Source organism: Aethalodelphis obliquidens, unplaced genomic scaffold (assembly GCF_003676395.1).
Source record: "Aethalodelphis obliquidens isolate GAN/ISIS:26980383/991018 unplaced genomic scaffold, ASM367639v1 scaffold38, whole genome shotgun sequence".
Classification (NCBI taxonomy): Eukaryota; Metazoa; Chordata; class Mammalia; order Artiodactyla; family Delphinidae; genus Aethalodelphis; species Aethalodelphis obliquidens.
Genome location: NW_020837982.1, coordinates 10009009 through 10028161, shown reverse-complemented (window position 1 = coordinate 10028161; position 19153 = coordinate 10009009). Strand labels below are relative to the sequence as shown.

Below are 19153 nucleotides of genomic sequence, written 5' to 3'. Positions count from 1 at the left end.
GCAGTACTTACCGCTGTCTCCTATTACCATGCTTATTTATTTATTGTCTGCCTCCCCTACCAGAAAGCAGATTCAGTGAGAAGAGAGAATTCCTTGTGCTTGATTCACTGATATATTTTCAATGCCTGGCAGGGAGTGGACATTTGATAGTCATTGAACGAATACGCTCCCTAGCCCCATCTGCTGTCCTGCCTACCCCGCACCCGCTCCAAACTGCTCTCACCACACTCAACTCTGAAGCTTGATTTCAGCAAACCTACTTCCTGCTAGGCACACCTGGGCGCCGCATGAGATCAGCTGCCTCCTGTTCCCCAATCCTGCGTCCTCACTCCCACCTCACGCTGCACTTCCCACCTCAGCCCCATAACAGCCCTGGTGTCGTGGTCCCCATCTCCTCTCCAAAACATGCACATACACACAGCACTTGGCAATTCTCAGTGTATTTAATAAGAAGGTCATGAGGGATCTGAGGGAGCTGGACACTGGGATGACTGAGAAGGCGGGGGAAGGAAGGTTGCCAAGGCCTCCTGGAAGTTCAGCCCTTGGTTGTCCCCTTCAAATGGTGGAGTCGTTGGCCGATGCTATGTCATGCAGCTGGTGGCGGAAGGAGAGACGGGCTTTCCTGCTGAAGTAGGCGCCAGACCCAAGGGACCCTCCCTCAGCCACGATGGAGGCTACAGCTGGGCTGGGATCTGGATCTGGGGGGGCAGCTGGATCCAGGCCTAAAAGGGAGATTGGAGGGGGAAGAAAGGAGTTGTGTGTCAGGAGGAGGAAAGAGGCCAGGGAACCTAGGGGGTGAGTGTCGCTAGCATCAGCAGGGAGAGGAGAGGGGACGTTGGCAGCAGGGCTGGCTTCCCTGGCCCGTGACCTATGCACTGGACACGGGGCCACACTCAGAAGGGCCCCCATGCTTGGTGTAATGCTCTGCTGTCACTGTCTTGAAATTCTTAATAACTTTTTAAATAAGGGGGTCCCACTTCATTTCGCACTGGGCCCTGCAAAGTGTTTAGCCAATCCTTTGGCGAAGTGATAAATCCACCTCCCGCCCAGGGGGCAGATTATTCTTTTCCCTTCCCTGATTTGAGCATTTACCTTTCTCCCCAGTGCAGTTTGTCTGTCTGCCTGGCAGCCCACCTTTTCCTCTGTCTCCCCCGTACCTGCTCCTCTTTCAGTCCCCCGCTGTCTCCGGCACCCACACCATGGGAAACACCATGCCCCCTTCAGATCCATCTCAATAATGGACGAGACTGGGATGCAGACAATGGCCAGGAGCGCCCTAGGAGGGGTGTGGTTTCCAAGCCCCTCCACTGTGGGCAAAACTACCACTTAGCCTCAGACCGCCTGGTGATTACAGGCGCCAGGAGATGGAAGGGGGAGAAGAGGGAGGAGGGAAGGGGTGGGGGATCCCCCACTCAAACGCCTATCCTTTTGTACCCCCTTAATTTTGGGGTCGTCTCTGATCCCCATGGAGAAGCAGGAGGAGACTAGGAGGGGAGGCATGGTAGAGACAGACACACAAGTGCCGGCACAGACAGACGCAGTGAAAATTCATCGTAGCAATGCCAGACGACAAGGGTGCCAGGCTGGACCCTGCTGGGGATTCATTTGTATTTTATTGTATTTTTTGTTAATATTTATTTATTTGGCTGTGCTGGGTCTTAGTTGCGCCATGTGGGATCTTCGTTTCCGCGTGCGGGATCTTTTAGTTGCGACCTGTGGGATCTAGTTCTCTGACCAGGGATTGAACCCGGGCCCTCTGCATTGGGAGCGCAGAGTCTTAGCCACTGGACCACCAGGGAAGTCCCTCATTTATATTTTAGAATGAGATTCATTTGTATTTAGAATGCCCAAGATGTAAAAAATTTAAAGAATAGTTTATTTTTTTAGAACAAGAAACTTTACTAGTTAGGGAAATGTTATGTTCTCAAATAGTCCAGTAGCTCTCGACCCCTTTTATGAAAATAGTTGTAATTGATTAATTATGCTGTGCCAGGTAGATTCTAGGGAATTTTACGTTATCTCACTTGATCGTGTCAATGATTTGTGTGTGTGTGTGTGTGTGTGTGGCTACGCCGTGCAGCATGTGGGGTATTAGTTCCCGGACCAGGGACTGAATCCATGCCCCCTGCATTGGGAGTCTGAACCACTGGACCACCAGGGAAGTCCCTTTTTCTTTTTAACGTCAATGATCTTTTAAAGTAAGTGTTATTATTATGCTGATCTCAGAGATGAGGAATCAGAGGCACTGGGAGATTAGGTAGCTTGCCCAAGGTCACACAAGCAGTTATCAGAAGAGCAGTACTTTCCCTCACCCTCTTCAGTCTGACCCCAGAGTCCACTCTGTTAACTGCCACACTGAGCTTCCCAAGCATGTTCCTGACAGGTATTGCCCTCAGCCAGGTTTAAGGCAGCCAGAGCCCGGGCTGGAAGCCTCAAGTCCACAGTATGCTAACCAAGGACTCTAAATGCCCTCCAAGAGCTATATTATCATTCCCTAAGGGTATCATGATGTGGGAAAGGTTGGAAAGCACTGCTGACTATGCTGCCTGACTGAAATCTGTTATTTTATTTTATTTCTTTTTAAATTTAATTTTTATTTTATATTGGAAAATCTGTTTTTTAAATTAACTTTATGGAAGTAAAAATTTACATACAATTTAATGCACACATCTTAGTGTACAGTTCTATGAGTTTTGACAAGTGCATACACCCATGTAATCACCACCCGAATCAAGATATAGGACATCTCCATCACCAAGTTCCCTGTGTGGCCTTTACTCTCCCTCTTTTTCCCCACTCCCTGCCACAGGCAACTACTGATCTGATTTCCATCACTATAGATTGGTTTTTCTGTTCCAGAACTTTACATTAATGGAATCATATAGTACTACTCTTTTGTGTACGCTTCTTTCAGCATAATGGTTTTGAAATTCACCCGTGTTGTATGTATTAACAGTTTGTATTTTTTGTAATAACAACTTTATTGAGAAATAATTCATGCACCATAAAATTCACCCTTTAAAGTCTACAATTCAGTGGTTTTTTACTATATTCACAGAGGTGTGCAACGATCACAGCTAATGTTATAACCTTCTCATCACCCTCAAGAGAAACCCTGTACCCATTAGCAGTCACTCCCCTGTCCTTCTCCCCAGCTACTGGTCCAGCTACTGGTCCCAGCTATGGTCTCTTTGGATTTACTTATTCTGGACATTTCATAGCAATGGAATCATATAATATGTGATCCTTTGTGTCTGGCTTCTTTCGCTTAGCATAATGTTTCAAGGTCCATCCCTGTTGTAGCATGTATCAGTACATCATTCCTTTTTATGGCTGAATAATATTCCATGGTAGGGATACACCACATTTTGTTTATCTATTCATTACTTGATGGACATTTTGGTTTGTGTCTACTTTTTCACTATTTGAATAATACTACTGTGGACATTCGTGTACAAGTTTTTGTGAGGGCATACATTTTCAGTTCTTTTTGGCATATACTTAGGAGTGGAATTGCTGGGCCACATGGTAACTCTACACTTAACATTTTGAAACTGTTTCCGAGGTGGCTGTACCATTTTACACTTTATTCATTTTTATTGCTGAGTAATAGTCTACAGGCCACAAATTAATCAAAATAAAAAACCTCTGCTTTTCAAAAGGGACCGTCATTTTATTTATTTATTTATTTTGGCCACGCTGAGTGGCTGGGCCCCAGCAGTGAAAGAGCCAAGTCCTACTGGACCAACAGGGAATTCCCAAAAGGCACCATTATTTTAAAAAAACAAGGCACGTTCTGGGTGAAAATCTTTGCAATACATATATCTGATGAAGGATTTGTATCCAAAATATATAAAGAACTCTTACAAATCAATAATAAGACAAATAACATGGTTTTTTAAAAAATTAGTGAAAGAATTGAACACTTAAAAAGAGATATAAAAATGGTCAATAAGCACATGAAACATGGTCAACATCATTAGTCATCAGAGAAATGCAAATAAAACTATGATGATGTACTATTTTACACTTATTAGCATGGCTAACACTAAAAAGATAGACAATATCAAACGTTGGCCATGCTGCAGAACAAATGGAATTATCATACATAGATTTTGGAAATATAAAACACAACAACCATTTTGGAAAACAGTTTGGCAGTTCCTTTTACCCCCTATCTTAAAATATTTCACTTATTTAAAAAGTGCTTTTTCAGAGTTGGAGGAATCAGGCTCCCTGACTTCAAACTATACCACAAAGCTACAGTAATCAAGACAGTATGGTACTGGCACAAAAACAGAAATATAGACCAATGATACAGGATAGAGTACCCAGAGATAAACCTACACACATGTGGGCACCTAATTTATGACAAAGGAGGCAAGAACATACAATGGACAAAAGACAGCCTCTTCAATAAGTGGTTCTGGGAAAACTGGACAGCTACATGTAAAAGAATGAAATTAGAACACTACCTAACACCATACACAAAAATAAACTGCAAATGGATTAAAGACTTAAATGTAAGACCAGACACTATAAAACTCTTAGAGGAAAACATAGGAAAAACCCTCTTTGACATAAACCACAGCAAGATCTTTTTTGACCCACCTCCTAGAGTAAGGGAAATAAAAACAAAAATAAACAAATGGGACTTAATTCAACTTCAAAGCTTTTGGACGGCAAAGGAAACCATAAACAAGACAAAAAGACGACCCTCAGAATGGGAGAAAATATTTGCAAATGAAACAACAGACAAAGGATTAAACTCCAAAATATACAAACAGCTCATGTGACTCAATATCAAAAAAACAAATAATCCAGTTAAAAAATGGGCGGAAGACCTAAATAGACATTTCACCAAAGAAGACATACAGGTGGCCAAGAGGCACATGAAAAGATGCTCAACATCACTAATTATTAGAGAAATGTAAATCAAAACTACAATGAGGTATCACCTCACACCGGTCAGAACGGTCATTATCAAAAAATCTAGAAACAATAAATGCTGCAAAGGGTGTGGTGAAAAGGAAACCTTCCTGCACTGTTGGTGGGAATGTAAATTGATACAACCACTATGGAAAACAGTATGGAGGTTCCTTAAAAAACTAAAACTAGAACTACTATATGACCCAGCAATCCCACTACTGGGCATATACCCTGAGAAAAACGTAATTCAAGAAGAGACATGTACCACAATGTTCATTGCAGCACTATTTACAATAGCCAGGGCATGGAACCAACCTAAATGTCCACTGACAGATGAATGGATAAAGAAGATGTGGCACATATATACAATGGAATATTACTCAGCCAAAAAAGGAAAGAAATTGAGTTATTTGTAGTGAGGTGGATGGACCTAGTGTCTGTCATACAGAGTGAAGTAAGTCAGAAAGAGAAAAACAAATACCATATGCTAATGCATATATATGGAATCTTAAAAAAAAAAAAATGGCACTGATGAACCTAGTTGCAGGGCAGGAATAAAGAGGTAGACATAGAGAACGGACTTGAGGACTTGGGGTGGGAGGGTGAAGCTGGGGCGAAATGAGAGTAGAATCGACATATATACACTACCGAATGTAAAATAGTTGGCTGGTGGGAAGCAGCAGAGCACAGGGAGATCGGCTCAGTGCTTTGCCATGACCTAGAGGGGTGGGATAGGGAAAATGGGAGGGAGGCTCCAGAGGGAGGGGATATGGGGACATGTGTATGCATGTGGCTGATTCACTTTGTTGTGCAACAGAAACTAACAGTATTGTGAAGCAATTATACTCCAATGAAGATCTATTGTTTAAAAAGTGCTTTTTAATGACCATTTTAAAATAGCCTTTATTTGTCACTTTCTTCACCCTGCCTCTATATAAATGTGTGCAATTAGAGATCAAACAAGTTTGGCTAGTTTCTTAAAAAGTTAAAACGATGGAGCAACTCCACTCCTAGCTATTTACCCAAGAGAAACGAAAACATATTGCTACACAAAGACTTACCCAGGAATGTTTATAGGAGCTTTATTCGCAGCAGGCAAAAACTAGAAACAACCCAAATGTCCGTGAAGAAATATCCATCAGCCCACTCTTCCATCTAGAAGAGATAAAGAAATCTACTTTAAAAAAAAATGAAATATTTTGTCTATTAGAACCTGAAATTTTTCCTGTTTCCCCTTAGACTGTTAGTTTCAGAAGAGCAAGTCCCGTGATAGTTTTGTTCACTACTGTATGCTCAGAGTCTGGCGCGGAGCAAGTACGCAGAAAGTAGTGAATGAATGAAAGAATGCAAGCTTGCGTACGTTAATGAATTTGTGGCCACCAGCCCTCGGGCCTTCCGTCATTCCTTCCATCTACAAATGCCAATGCGGTTCTCAGCCGGCCCGGGAAGGGGACACAGCCAGGTCCCTGCCGCGGAGGCGCGTCCCGCCAGGGGCCCTGGCGGGATCGGTGGCCGGAGAGGCCCCGGGGGGGCCGGCGCCCGAGCGGAGGAGGGTGCGCAGGGCCGAGGGCCCACAGGGAGGAGCGGGCCTGCACGGACCGACGGCGCGGGACAGACTGACAGCCCGGCAGACGGCGCCGCACCGATGCACGGGGAGGGTAGCGCCGTCCCGCAGAGCCGAGGGCGGCCCCAGCGCCCAGGCCGCACGCAGGACTGCAAGGACAGGCCGAGGGCGGCGGGGGCGGGACAGGACCGACGAGAATCCGGAGGAGGTGAGGCCGGGGGCCGTCCCGCCCCCAAGGGCAGGCCCTGAGCGCCCGCCCCGCCCTGGCCCTCTGGGTTGTGGGCTCCGGCTCTGACTCTGCTGCGCTGCCTCCGGCTCGGCTGCCCGGGTGAGGGGGCCGGGGAGGGGACGCCGCGGAGGTGCCGGGCCCAGGAAATCGGGCGGGGACGGGAATGAGCTTGGGCTGCGGGTCCTCCTGACTCAGCCTCATGCTCAGATTTCGGGGTTTCCCTCCCGGGCGGGGAACGCATAACTTCCTCATTCCCGCCTGGACCCCTTCTTCCAGCTGGCTTGGCCTGGCTGGGGCCCCGGTGGCTCGGGACCCCTGGCAACCCCCGGGGCCCCTCCCCTGGCTTCTGCTCTGCCCCACTTCGGGGCCATCCGGGCCTGGCCGGGTGTTCCTCGGCACCCTGGTTACGGGACGGGAGGCGGGACTCAGGCATTCTGGATGCAGGAAGGATCGAGATAGGGGATGGAGATTAGAGGCGGGTTGGCAGGACGTTGCAGACCGATGAGCCATAATCAGAGAGACGGGGAGTCAGCGGGAGCCAGGTGGGGGGTAGCGGGGGACCTGTGGGAGATGGAAGACCGTGGGGTGCGATGGCGGGCAGGGTTCTGCAAAGCAGGTCACCTTCCTGAGGCCTCCCCATATTCCTAGGATGGCGGCGACCTCCGAGAGCCTCTTCCCCTCTGGGGGTGACCTGGACTCCAGACAGTTACAGATGGAGCCCGATGAGGTGGACACTCTGAAGGAGGGAGAGGACTCAGGTACACAGGGAGGACGCCCTCAGGGAGAGGAGGAGGAAGGGGCTGAGACCTCCTGGAGTCCACATTCTTCCACTTTCTCTCCTGTCAGCTGACCGGATGCACCCCTTTCTGGCCATCTACGACCTCCAGCCTCTGAAAATTCACCCCTTGGTGTTTGCCCCTGGGGTTCCCGTCATAGCCCAGGTGGTGGGCACTGAAAGATACACCAGTGGATCCAAGGTGGCTGGGCTGGCACTAGGGAGGGGGCTAAGGGGAGGGCTGGCCAGAGTGGGGGCTGCCACCCAACCAGGGAACATCCATTCAGTCAGTTCCTCACTCCCCCAGGTGGGCACCTGCACTCTGTATTCTGTCCGCTTGACTCACGGTGACTTTACTTGGACAACCAAGAAGAAGTTCCGTCATTTCCAGGAATTGCATCGGGACCTCCTGAGACACAAAGTCTTGATGAGTCTGCTCCCTCTGGCTCGGTGAGGGGGACAAGACTGCCTCCTGTGAAGGGCAGGTGCCCCCTCACCGCGGGGCAGCATGGGATGTCACTGCCCCAGCCCCCATTGCTGCTTTCCGTCTGTCTCATCCCCAGACCACAGCCTTTCCTCCCCCAGCTGCTTTCCTCCCCCAACTCTGGCCACTGGGCCTGCTCCTCTGACCCCGGTTACCGGGAAACCTTCCCTGCTCAGCTCTCCCTGTCCATGGTTCTGGGCCAGTATCTCAGCAGGGCTGGATGCCCAAAGTACCCTTGGCAGCCTCCCACCTTTTTCTGTCTCCATCCTCAGGGTAAGGGGCATTCCTTCTGCCAGCCCCTCGCTTCCTCCAAGACCCCACCTCCAGTGCTTCAGGAACCTAGGCACCCATCCTCCCATCCTCCTATTGACCCTCCCCCATCACTTCCACAGCTTTGCCGTTGCTTCTTCTCCAGCCCAAGAGGCAAACAACAGACAGATGCCCTCTCTACCCCGGGCAGGTCCTGAGGGCTCCGCCAGACATGCATCCAGCAAACAGGTGGGACCGGACACCAGGTCCTCTGGTAAGGTGTTTGGGTGCAAATGGTTCTGGTCCCATCTGTCTCTCCCTTTTTCCCATCCCTACTTCAGAAATACCTGGAGGATTACCTCAACCGCCTCCTGACCATGTCTTTCTACCGCAACTACCATGCCATGGTAAGGTCAAGAGGCTGGTGCCAGGTCTCTTGAGATGGAGCAGGGGGCAGAGGACCAGGGTCGGTAGAGTCTGAGGGGCTGAAAATAAGAGTCTCTCCTCTGGGCCTTTTTCTTCCTCTGCAGACAGAGTTTCTGGAAGTCAGTCAGCTGTCCTTTATCCCAGACCTTGGATCCAAAGGACTGTGAGTGTCTGACACCCCTCACCCGCCATCTGCCAACATCTGGATCTCTCCCTGGCTGAGAATAGGGAAAGAGCAGTGCACAGCGGGCTGGAGGTCTGGATCCCTCATCCAGCCTCATCCAACATCTCTTCCTGGTTTTCCCCACAGGGAGGGGGTCATCCGGAAACGCTCAGGTGGCCACCGTGTTCCTGGCCTCACCTGCTGTGGCCGAGACCAAGTTTGTTATCGCTGGTCCAAGCGGTGAGGCCTGAGCAGAGCCGCTGGGCAGTGGGTGGGGGTGAGGAAGGAGATGCCAGGGGCATGGAGGAATGGTCAGAGCCCTTCCACTCCAGGTGGCTGGTGGTGAAGGACTCCTTCTTGCTGTACATGTGCCTCGAGACCGGCACCATCACATTTGTTCAGCTCTTCGACCCTGGCTTCGAGGTACAGGTGGGGAAAAGGAGCACAGAGGCACGGTACGGCGTCCGGATCGACACCTCCCACAGGTAAGGCCTCCCTGGTGTGGACAGACACCTGGTGAGTGAAGAGCCAGCCTGGGGCCCTAAGGGGAGTTAAGTGGAAGAGACCATGGAAGAAAGGAAGGCGTTCCCACCTCCCTGGAGCCAGCCATGATTTGGAACCAGAGAACTGTTCTAGTCAGATGCTTGGGGCTGCTCTTAGAGGCTGGGCACAGAGAAAGAGAGTTGAGTATAAGCCTGGGGGAAGGACTTTTGGTGCAAAAGTTAGGGCACTGCATTCATCCATTTATTCATTCAACAAACTTAAGGGACTTCCCTGGTGGTCCAGTGGTTAAGATGCCATGCTTCCACTGCAAGGGGAGCAGGTTTGATCCCTGGTCATGGAACTAAGATCCCACATGCAGTGCAGCATGGCCAAAAAAACCCCCCAAAAAAAAAACTTAAGTGGCTGACACGATACCAAGCGCCAAGGACCCAACTGTGAATAAGGCAGATACACTCCCTGTCCCTGTGAAGTCAAGTAGGGACTAAGGGAAGAGGTAGGAAAGAGGTGATAGCTAAAGGGGAGGTTTCTGGGCCAGGCCAGAGGTGTGGAGGGTGAGGATTGTGGTCCACCCATTGTTCCCGTCCAGGTCCTTGATTCTCAAGTGCAGCAGCTACCGGCAGGCACGGTGGTGGGCCCAGGAGATCACTGAGCTGGCCCATGGCCCGGGCAGAGACTTTGTACAGCTGCACCGGCACGAAAGCTACGCTCCACCTCGGCCTGGGACCCTGGCCCGGTGGTGAGACACTGACATCCTTTCTGAAATCGTCAGTGGCCTTTCCGACCTCCTTGGTTTCTCTGAGTCCTTGATCCTCTTTATCTCCTCTGACCCCTTCTGACCTCAATAACCTCCCCCTTTGACTTCTCATATTTCCCTGACCCCCTGACCTGTTTAATCATGCTGATCCCTCTGATTCCCCTCTGATCTTTCTGAACCCCAAACTGGGTAATCTCTGACCCCGACCTCTCCGACCTCCTGTGACCTTTTTAACCTCCTTTCACCACACTGACCCTCTCTGTTCTCAGTGATCTAAAATGTCTCTGATTTATTCGTCCACTTAATAAACATTTTCTGAGCACCCACTATGTGCCAGGTCCAGTGGCAGGGATAAGACTCAGTAGGTGATTCAGTCCCGAAACAATGGGAGTTTGCCACGCTGGTGGTAGGTATAGGGTACCAAGCACAGAGGAGGGGCATCTGCCCCAGCATAGGATGTCAGGACTCGCTTCTAGAAGGCGGTAACCCTGAGGTTAACCTTAGCAAGATAAAGAAAATGGAGAAGGGCAGTCCGTGCAGAGAAGCTAGAAATAGCCCAGCGTGTTTGGGAACCACAAAGACGGACCATTGTAGCAGCGTGAGGAGCAGTGGTCAGTAAAGAGTCTGGGGGTCGCAGGGTCTGATCAGTGCCTCTCCCACTAAGCTGAGGGGGTTAACCTTTATCATAGGCAGAGAGGAGTCATGGAAAGAATTTTTCTTGGAGGTGGTGTTGAGATTTTTTTAATTGGAGTATAATTGCTTTACAATGTTGTGTTAGTTTCTGCTGTACAACAAAGTGAATCAGCTATATGTATACGTATAACCCCATATCCCCTCCCTGTTGAGCCTCCCTCCCACCCTCCCTACAGGGAGATCAGCTCAATGCTTTGTGACGACCTAGAGGGGTGGGATAGAGATTTATTAATTAATTAATTAATTTTAAAAATTTATTTATTTTATTTATTTTTGGCTGTGTTGGGTCTTCGTTGCTGGCTAGCACTTTCTCTAGTCGCAGCAAGCAGGGGCTACTCTTCGTTGCGGTGCGCAGGCTTCTCATTGCGGTGGCTTCTGTTGTTGCGGAGCACGGACTCTAGGCGCACAGGCTTCAGTAGTTGTGGCACACAGGCTCAGTAGTTGTGGCTCGCGGGCTCTAGAGCACAGGCTCCGTAGTTGTGGCACACGGGCTGAGTTGCTCTGCGGCATGTGGGATCTTCCCGGACCAGGGCTCGAACCCGTGTGCCCTGAATAGGCAGGAGGATTCCCAGCCACTGCGCCACCAGGGAAGCCTGAGATTTATTTTTTAACATAAGAACTGATCATAGCTAATGCTTATGTAGCACTTAGTGTGTGCCAGAAACCATTCTGAGTGTTTTATGTTTATGAACTTACAACAGCCCCGTGAAGCAGGTACAGTTGTTATATCCACTTTACAGGTGAGAAAACTGAGGCAAGGAGAAGTTAAGTAACTTGTCAATGTCACACACCTTGTAAACAGTGGAACCAGGATTCAAATCCAGCTAGTCTGGGTCAAGACCCTGCTCTTCACCATCAAACAGGACTGTTAGTTATTAAAAGTCTAACAATACAGAAACACATTAAGTAAAAAAATTAAAGTTCACTGCACAAGCCTTTACCCCCTGGCCCTTAGTTCTTCTCTACACCCCCTCCCCCAAATCCCATTTTTCTCCCCAGAAGTAATCCTGGTGATGGTTTGATATTTATCCTCCCAGATCTTTTCCTGCATATTTTCATGTGCTTAGCATATATGTTACTTTTTGTTTTAATGTAAATGAGATCATGCACTCTCTGTTTTATTTTTTTCACTTAACACGTATCAGAGATTAGGCATTTACATTATTTCCCACTTTCAGTCTTATAAACGATACTACAATGAACATAATCTTTGGTTAAGCACTTAATAGGATGTCTTCCTAGATATAGAATTACGAAGTGCATTTAATGGTATCAGGGGTATGTGGATTTAATATTCTGATAGGTAATACCAAACTGTCCTCTAAAAAAGCTATAAAACCAATGTATATTCTCACAAACTATGAGAATACTCACTTCCCCATATGCTAATATTGAATGTAACCTGCAATTTTATTTTTTGCCAATCTAGTGAATTTAAAAAGTGTTATTCATTTTAATATCAATTTCCTTGTTTAGTGATGAATTGAACATCTTTTCATCTATGATTGGCCATTTTCCCCCTGTGAACTATCAGTTCTCTTTTTTCTTTTTTTTTTTGGCCGTGCCGTGCGGCTTGTGGGACCCTGTTCCCCAACCAGGGGCCAAACCCGTGCCCTCCGCAGTGAAAGCACTTTTCTTTGTTCAGTTGGCCTATGTGTCTTTTTTTTTTTTTTTTGTGGTACGCGGGCCTCTCACTGTTGTGGCCTCTCCTGCTGTGGAGCACAGGCTCCGGACGCACAGGCTCAGTGGCCATGGCCCACGGGCCCAGCCACTCCGCGGCATGTGGGCTCCTCCCAGACCAGGGCACAAACCCGTGTCCCCTGCATCGGCAGGCCGACCCTCAACCACTGTGCCACCAGGGAAGCCCCCTGTATGTCTTTTTGTTATTGATATGTTGGAACTCTTTATATGTGATGTATTAATCTTCCCAATCTTTAGTCATTTTCTTTGGTTTGTTGTGTCTTTTGTAGTTTGTAATTTTACTTAGCTCGTACTGGCAAATTTATCCCACTTTGATATATCTGCTACTGTCTGACCTCTCTGATCTCTCTTGGTCTTTGACCCTGCTGTCACCTCTGACCCATGACTATCCTCCGGTCTTCACTCTCCAGAGCTTTCTGGCTTCTGACTCCCCTGACCTCCTTGGCTTGGCCTCCCCCCAGGTTTGTGAATGGGGCAGGTTACTTTGCTGCTGCAGCTGATGCCATCCTGCGAGCTCAAGAGGAGATTTTCATCACAGACTGGTGGTAAGTGGGGAAAAAGCCTGAGCAGGAAGCGGTAGGATAGGGCCTGCAACACATCAGCTTATGGGTCAGAAAAGGAGTGGAAGGGGAGGAGTGACTGTTGTCGGGAGCTTAGCTTGCCCTTACCTGCTGCCCTGAATCCCAGGTTGAGTCCTGAGATTTACCTGAAGCGTCCGGCCCATTCAGATGACTGGAGACTGGACATTATGCTCAAGAAGAAGGCGGTGAGGAGAGTGGTTGGGCCGGAGGGGAAGCATGGTGGCGGGGTGGCCTGTGGGTGGAGATTGGTTGGAAGGGACTGTAGCATGGGGGAAGGCAGGGAATCTGAAACTTGAGGAGGAGGAAATATGCCCATCCTGGCTCAGTGTCTGGCAAACATCGTTGCCTCCCCTTCCCTAAGGAGAACTGACACCTCCCTGTGCTTGCCCTTCCTCTACCTGGTATAGACTTTCCTCCCAGTATCCATTACACTCTGTTGTGTTACTGCAGGGTGGACACGTCGGTCTCTCTCCCTGGGCTGATTAATATCACTAGTTCCAATACAAGGCATAGTGTCTGCTATGTTGGGAGCCTCCATAGATGTTGATGGGTGGGAGGAAAGATATGTGGGTGATGGAGAGTGGGTGGGCGAATGGATGGGTAGATGATGGAAAGGGAGATAGATAGAAGGATGTGAGGTTGAGAAGGTGGATCAGTAGGAGAGTGGGTAGGTAGATGGATGAATGATAGATGGTAGATAAGGGGATGAGTAAATTTTGGGGAAAATGGGTGGATAGATAATGCTGGCTAGGTGGGTAGATGTGTGGATGGGTGAGCAGATAGATGATATTCAATCTGGGTTTGCTGTAAGCATCAAAGCAGGGTGTAAGTGGCAGAGCTTTGAGGATCTCCACGCAGGGAGGAGGAATATACAGGAACCCTGAGCATGGGGAAGGGTTTGGGAGGGTGGGACGGGGTCCTTCCAAGAGAGGCATTAGGATCTGATTCCCTCACTGACCACCAGGAGGAGGGTGTCCGGGTGTCCGTACTGCTGTTTAAGGAAGTGGAGCTGGCCTTGGCCATCAACAGTGGCTATAGCAAGAAGGTTCTAATGCTACTGCATCCCAACATAAAGGTGACTCTCAGGCCTCAGAGACCCCTTCCCTGCAGCCCTCCTCACCACACTTTCCCATCCCCTCAACCCTCCCTTTTCTTGAACATCTCATCCTTCTGTCTTTCCATACTCTCCCCCAATGCCTCCTCTTTCTTCTCCCACCTAAGCTCACTCTCCTGAACTCCCCCATACCTGCTCCAGGTGATGCGCCACCCAGACCAGGTGACTCTGTGGGCCCATCACGAGAAGCTCCTGGTGGTGGACCAAGCAGTGGCCTTCTTGGGGGGGCTGGACCTCGCCTATGGCCGCTGGGATGACCTGCACTACAGACTGACTGACCTTCGGGACTCCTCTGAGTCAGCTGCCCCCCAGGTAACCCCCCAAGGCCTTCCTGAGCTCCCCCAAACTCAGCTAACCTAAATCCACACCCCTTCCCGGCTCCAGCCTTCCCCTCCAGTCATTCCAAGCCCGCACTCAGGGTTCCTTGGCCTTTCTGGGACCCCAAGAACCTGCTTTGAATATACTATGACCCAGTCCCCTCCCCATGTCCGTTACCCACCCCTCCCCCCATTCCTCTAGGGATTTCAAATGCATCTGAAGGGAAGGACCAGGGAATCAAACTCTCTCTGCTTCATTCTTACTCTGTGTGTCTCTCTGTCTCCCAGTCTCCCAGTGCTCCTTTCTTCTCTTTGGCCTGGCTCTGTACAGCCCCATGACCTCTCCTTGCCCCTGGCTTGGGTGTGTTCCCCCTACAGCCTCCCACCTCATGCTCAGACCCTCCAGCTACACCAGACCTCTCTCACAACCAACTCTTCTGGCTGGGCAAGGACTACAGCAATCTTATCACTAAGGACTGGGTCCAGCTGGATCGGCCTTTTGAGGGTAGGGGTCCCCTTCCTCCAAAGGCGGTGAGAGCGGGGAGCAGGGGTAGAAGGCAGGGCTGGGAATGCGGATGGGATGAACTGGGTCAAGGGTAATGCACCCTCCTCCTCTCTGCCCCAAGTGTCCCCAAGAGACCATCTCTGACCTCTCCCCTGACTCTCCTGGGACCCCCAGATTTCATTGACAGGGAGACCACACCCCGGATGCCATGGCGGGACGTCGGGGTGGTGGTCCATGGCTCACCCGCCAGGGACCTTGCCCGGCATTTCATCCAGCGCTGGAATTTCACCAAGGTGCTCGATCCCTCCCGGGAGGCTGGAGGGCGGGAGGGAGCCTGGGGCAGCTCGTCACCTCCCTCTGACTCTGCCATCCCTCTTCCTCAGACCACCAAGGCCAAGTACAAGATACCCAGGTACCCCTACCTGCTGCCCAAGTCCACCAGCACCGCAAACCAGCTCCCTTTCATGCTCCCGGGAGTGCAGTGTGCCACCGTGCAGGTGAGGCTCCGACTTCAGCCTGCCCTCGCCTCCCTCCCTTCAGCCCAATGCCCCGGCCCACTCTCCCTGACCTGAGAGCCCCCGCCAGACCCCTCCTCTCCCGGGCTCAGGAGCCACATCATATTCGCCGTTCCCCCCAGGTCTTACGGTCAGTGGACCGCTGGTCAGCGGGGACCTTGGAGAACTCCATCCTCAATGCCTACCTGCACACCATCAGGGAGAGCCAGCACTTCCTCTACATTGAGGTCTGACCGGGATGAGGGTGGGGCAGAGAACAGAGGGGACATCCCAGGGGAGAGACTTAGGATGTCAGTGGCATCAATCGTTGAGGGCTGGCATAACTGGGCCTGGAGAAATGCAGAAGCCTGGGGCCAGGGCCTGGAGCCTGGGGCTGGGGACAGCAGCGGGGAGCTGAGGGCAGGGGCTGGGGCCAGACTGCTGATGTCTCTCATTGGTCCCTGCCCCAGAATCAATTCTTCATTAGCTGCTCAGATGGGCGGACGGTGCTGAACAAGGTGGGCGATGAGATTGTGGACAGAATCCTGAAGGCCCACAAGTAAGATAGACCAGCCAGAGTGTGAAGATTGTGGGCGTGGTTTAAGCCCAACTGGATGGGTGGGGCTTGGGGGAGAGGTCACACCTCTGACTCCACCCCTCCCCAGACAGGGGCAGTGCTTCCGAGTCTACATGCTTTTGCCCCTGCTCCCGGGGTTCGAGGGCGACATCTCCACAGGTGGTGGTAACTCCATCCAGGCCATTCTGCACTTCACTTACAGGTGACCCCCGCCCCCCTCAGCCAGACTCTACCTCTCCATGGCCCCATCCTACCTATGCCTCCATCCTGACTCCGTCCTGATCCCTTCTTGCTAGACTTTTGAGGTCCACCTCTCTCCTGACATCCCCCATCTCCTCCCCAGTCTCCACTTCCCTCACCCATTCTCTTCCCTCAGGACGCTGTGTCGTGGGGAATATTCAATTCTACATCGCCTCAAAGCAGCCAGTGAGTGCTGGGAGCTGGGGGTTCAAGCCCTGGACCCCCGGGGAGGGGACAACTGAGGGACTGGAGCCCCAGGGATGGAGGGAAGGAGGCTATCACTCCTGCATGCTTCTGGGGCTACTGCCTGAGCCCGCAGGTGGCCTTACACTGCAGAGAGAAGTATATAGACCAGGGCTTCTGAAGTGAGGAGGTAGATGGGACAGGGCTCTGTCTGCACATGGAGAGTACCTCTCCTCACTCCCCTTCCCCCCATCTCTTACTCACAGTGGGGACCGCGTGGCGGGACTATATTTCCATCTGTGGGCTTCGCACACACGGAGAGCTGGGTAGGCACCCGGTCTCAGAACTCATCTACATCCACAGCAAGATGCTCATTGCAGATGACCGGACGGTCATCATTGGTCAGTGCTGGATCTCGGCCCCCGGCAACGGGAGGAGGGTGGGGAGAAGTGGAGCAGGGCCCAGCCAGGGGCAACGGGATGGAGGTGGGTGGTGGAGATTGCAGCTGAGGCCCAACTGGGGATGGAGGCCAAAGAAGGCGTGTTGCCCCCAGGCTGGTTCTTGGGTAGAGGTGATGGGGGTCTCCTGGGCTCAGGAGGACGCAGTGTGTCCCGCACCACCCACCAGGCTCCGCAAACATCAATGACCGGAGTTTACTGGGGAAGCGGGACAGTGAGCTGGCTGTGCTGATCGAGGACACGGAGATGGAGGCATCCCTCATGAATGGTGTGGAATATGAGGCGGGCAGGTTTGCCTTGAGTTTGCGGAAACACTGCTTCAGGTAGAGCCGAGGTGGGGTGCTACAGCGTAGTGGGAGAGGTGGAAAGGGGGAGGGTCTGCCTTTTGAGCAAGTGTGAGGATTGCTTAGAGGTAGTACTGGATTTCCCAAGAGGCAGACTCATCCAGTTTAAGGTACCGGCAAAGCAGGGATACCGAAAAAATGAGAACCAAATATTTCAAAAGTAATTTGGTGTATCTTTTAAAGCATTAAAGTAGTCGCCAAAGTAGAGACAAATTAAAGCTCTGTTGGACTCGTTTACGCTTATTGTACTGTTTAACATTGCTTCTATTTTGAAATACCTGGGTAGGCACATTATAATTTTCTGGTATTCAGGCTTTCAAAGGATCTTAATCTGGCCCTGCTGGGACCCCTTTCTCCCGCAGCGTGATTCTCGGGGCAGATGCCCGGCCGGACCTGGATCTCCGAGACCCTGTCTGTGATGACTTCTTCCAGTCGTGGCAAGATACAGCTGAGAGCAATGCCAATATCTATGAGCAGGTGGGCAAGGGGGGTGGGCAGGGGTGCTGGCAGGGGGAAGTTCATGGATTATCCTGTCTAGGGTGGGATAGAGAGGAGCCCCCGCACAGCCATCCTCATAAGAGGATGAGGGTCTGGGGACATCATGGGATTCAGTGGCTCAGGGTCAGTGTAGAGGGATATGGTGGGCATGAGGGCGTCTAGCCTAGTTGGGCTTGGACTCTTGGGCAGTCTCCCCAAGCCTTATTGGCTTCCATGCCTCTCGCCCACAGATCTTCCGCTGCCTGCCGTCCAACGCCATTCGCTCCCTGCGGGCACTCCGGGAGTATGTGGCCGTGGAGCCGCTGGCCACGGTCAGCCCTCCCTTGGCCCGGTCTGAACTCACCCAGGTCCAGGGCCACCTGGTCCACTTCCCCCTCAAGTTCCTGGAGGATGAGTCTTTGCTGCCCCCCCTGGGGAGCAAGGAGGGTGTGATACCCTTAGAAGTGTGGACATAGCTGTGGCTCCAGCCCGGGAGAGGTCACCAGCCGCTGGGCTCTACCTCATCTGGCTCCCTGCCCCCTCACCCTGAGCACCGAGGGCAGTGCCTTTGAGACCTGGGGGAGGCAGGCATCCCCGGAGGGAACTAGAGAAGTCACAGAGGACCCTTTCTTGAGAAGTAGCCAAAGGGGACACTCTCAAGCCCGGGCTGGGGAGGCAGGAGAGGGTCCAGAGAAGTTCATCCTCCTCGCTGCCCAGTTCAAACCACTGCTACAAGGGAGAAGCAAAACACCTGCCAGGATGCCTGGGGCCAGCCTCCTACTCCAGGAGGACCAGATTCTGCCCTAGGCCTTCCCATCTCTCCCTTCGTCTTCCTGCCCTTGAACGCCCTCCCTGCCCCAGGGCCTTTCCCGGTTCATTACTGCCAAGGTGGAGGGAAGGATGCAGCCGCTCCGGCTTCAGTGCCCATGGTGGGGAGGGGACTGGGGGGTGGGGGGATGTACACTAACCCCCCCCACCAGCTGATGACAGGCACTAACTCTGTATCAGTTCAATAAGCGTTTCATAAATAAAAGCCTAGAAAAGGTCCTTGCCTCTTCCTGGGCTGAACTGAGTGCTTGTCTCAGCTGCCCCCCCAGGCCTACACACAGCAGCACAGGCCCCTTCATCCTCTCTCCACACCACTGGTTTCTTCTTTCTGTGACTTCAGCTCCGCTCCGCTCGTCTGTGGCTTCGGGAGCTCCGTCAGTAGGTGCTGGGAAGACCAGGTGTTCACACAGGGATGCCTGGGTAAAAGAAGGGCGGGGTCAAACCAGGACTCCTGGAGGACAGTGGAGCTGATGGTGCAGCTTCAGGTGAGGGAGGCGCCCAAAGAAGGGCCCAGAGGGGCTGCCTCTTGTTCCTCAAGTGACTGCAAGGGGAGAGGCTTAGCGA

The 19153-nt window shown here is 51.4% G+C and overlaps 1 protein-coding gene and 1 long non-coding RNA gene across 5 annotated transcripts; one reads left to right on the top strand and one right to left on the bottom strand.

Annotated features, from left to right (window-relative positions):
• Window positions 1–422: 422 nt before the first annotated feature.
• Window positions 423–6406, bottom strand: LOC113632728 (uncharacterized). The gene is made up of 3 exons (XR_003437933.1): window positions 6290–6406; window positions 5991–6084; window positions 423–722 (listed from the first exon to the last, which is right to left on the bottom strand). It is a non-coding gene; the product is annotated as an uncharacterized LOC113632728 (long non-coding RNA).
• Window positions 6407–6594: 188 nt separating this feature from the next.
• PLD2 (phospholipase D2) lies at window positions 6595–18807 on the top strand. 4 transcript variants are annotated; one of them, XM_027130179.1, is made up of 25 exons: window positions 6595–6701; window positions 7371–7480; window positions 7569–7699; window positions 7805–7947; window positions 8374–8479; window positions 8572–8637; window positions 8761–8819; window positions 8967–9059; window positions 9152–9304; window positions 9910–10059; window positions 12933–13016; window positions 13159–13237; window positions 14017–14127; window positions 14308–14478; window positions 14862–14988; window positions 15163–15281; window positions 15372–15485; window positions 15626–15730; window positions 15953–16041; window positions 16148–16261; window positions 16436–16485; window positions 16749–16883; window positions 17110–17263; window positions 17647–17761; window positions 18013–18807. In XM_027130179.1, the coding sequence occupies exons 2-25, from the start codon at window positions 7372–7374 to the stop codon at window positions 18235–18237; spliced, it is 2802 nt and encodes a 933-aa protein (XP_026985980.1). In that variant the 5' UTR covers window positions 6595–6701; window position 7371; the 3' UTR covers window positions 18238–18807. The 4 variants fall into 4 exon arrangements, 3 of the variants coding, with proteins under 3 accessions (XP_026985980.1, XP_026985979.1, XP_026985981.1); XM_027130178.1 differs by lacking the exon at window positions 6595–6701 and adding an exon at window positions 6718–6821; XR_003437929.1 differs by lacking the exons at window positions 6595–6701; window positions 18013–18807 and adding an exon at window positions 6718–6821 and having other exon boundaries at window positions 17036–17263.
• Window positions 18808–19153: the final 346 nt, after the last annotated feature.

Bases quoted from the DNA above. Each gene is read 5' to 3' on its own strand.
- PLD2 (XM_027130179.1), top strand. From the start codon at position 7,372: ATGGCGGCGACCTCCGAGAGCCTCTTCCCCTCTGGGGGTGACCTGGAC. The intron at 13,238-14,016 runs GTGAGGAGAGTG...ACTGACCACCAG, and splicing joins TTATGCTCAAGAAGAAGGCG to GAGGAGGGTGTCCGGGTGTC. The intron at 16,486-16,748 runs GTGAGTGCTGGG...TCTTACTCACAG, and splicing joins ACATCGCCTCAAAGCAGCCA to TGGGGACCGCGTGGCGGGAC.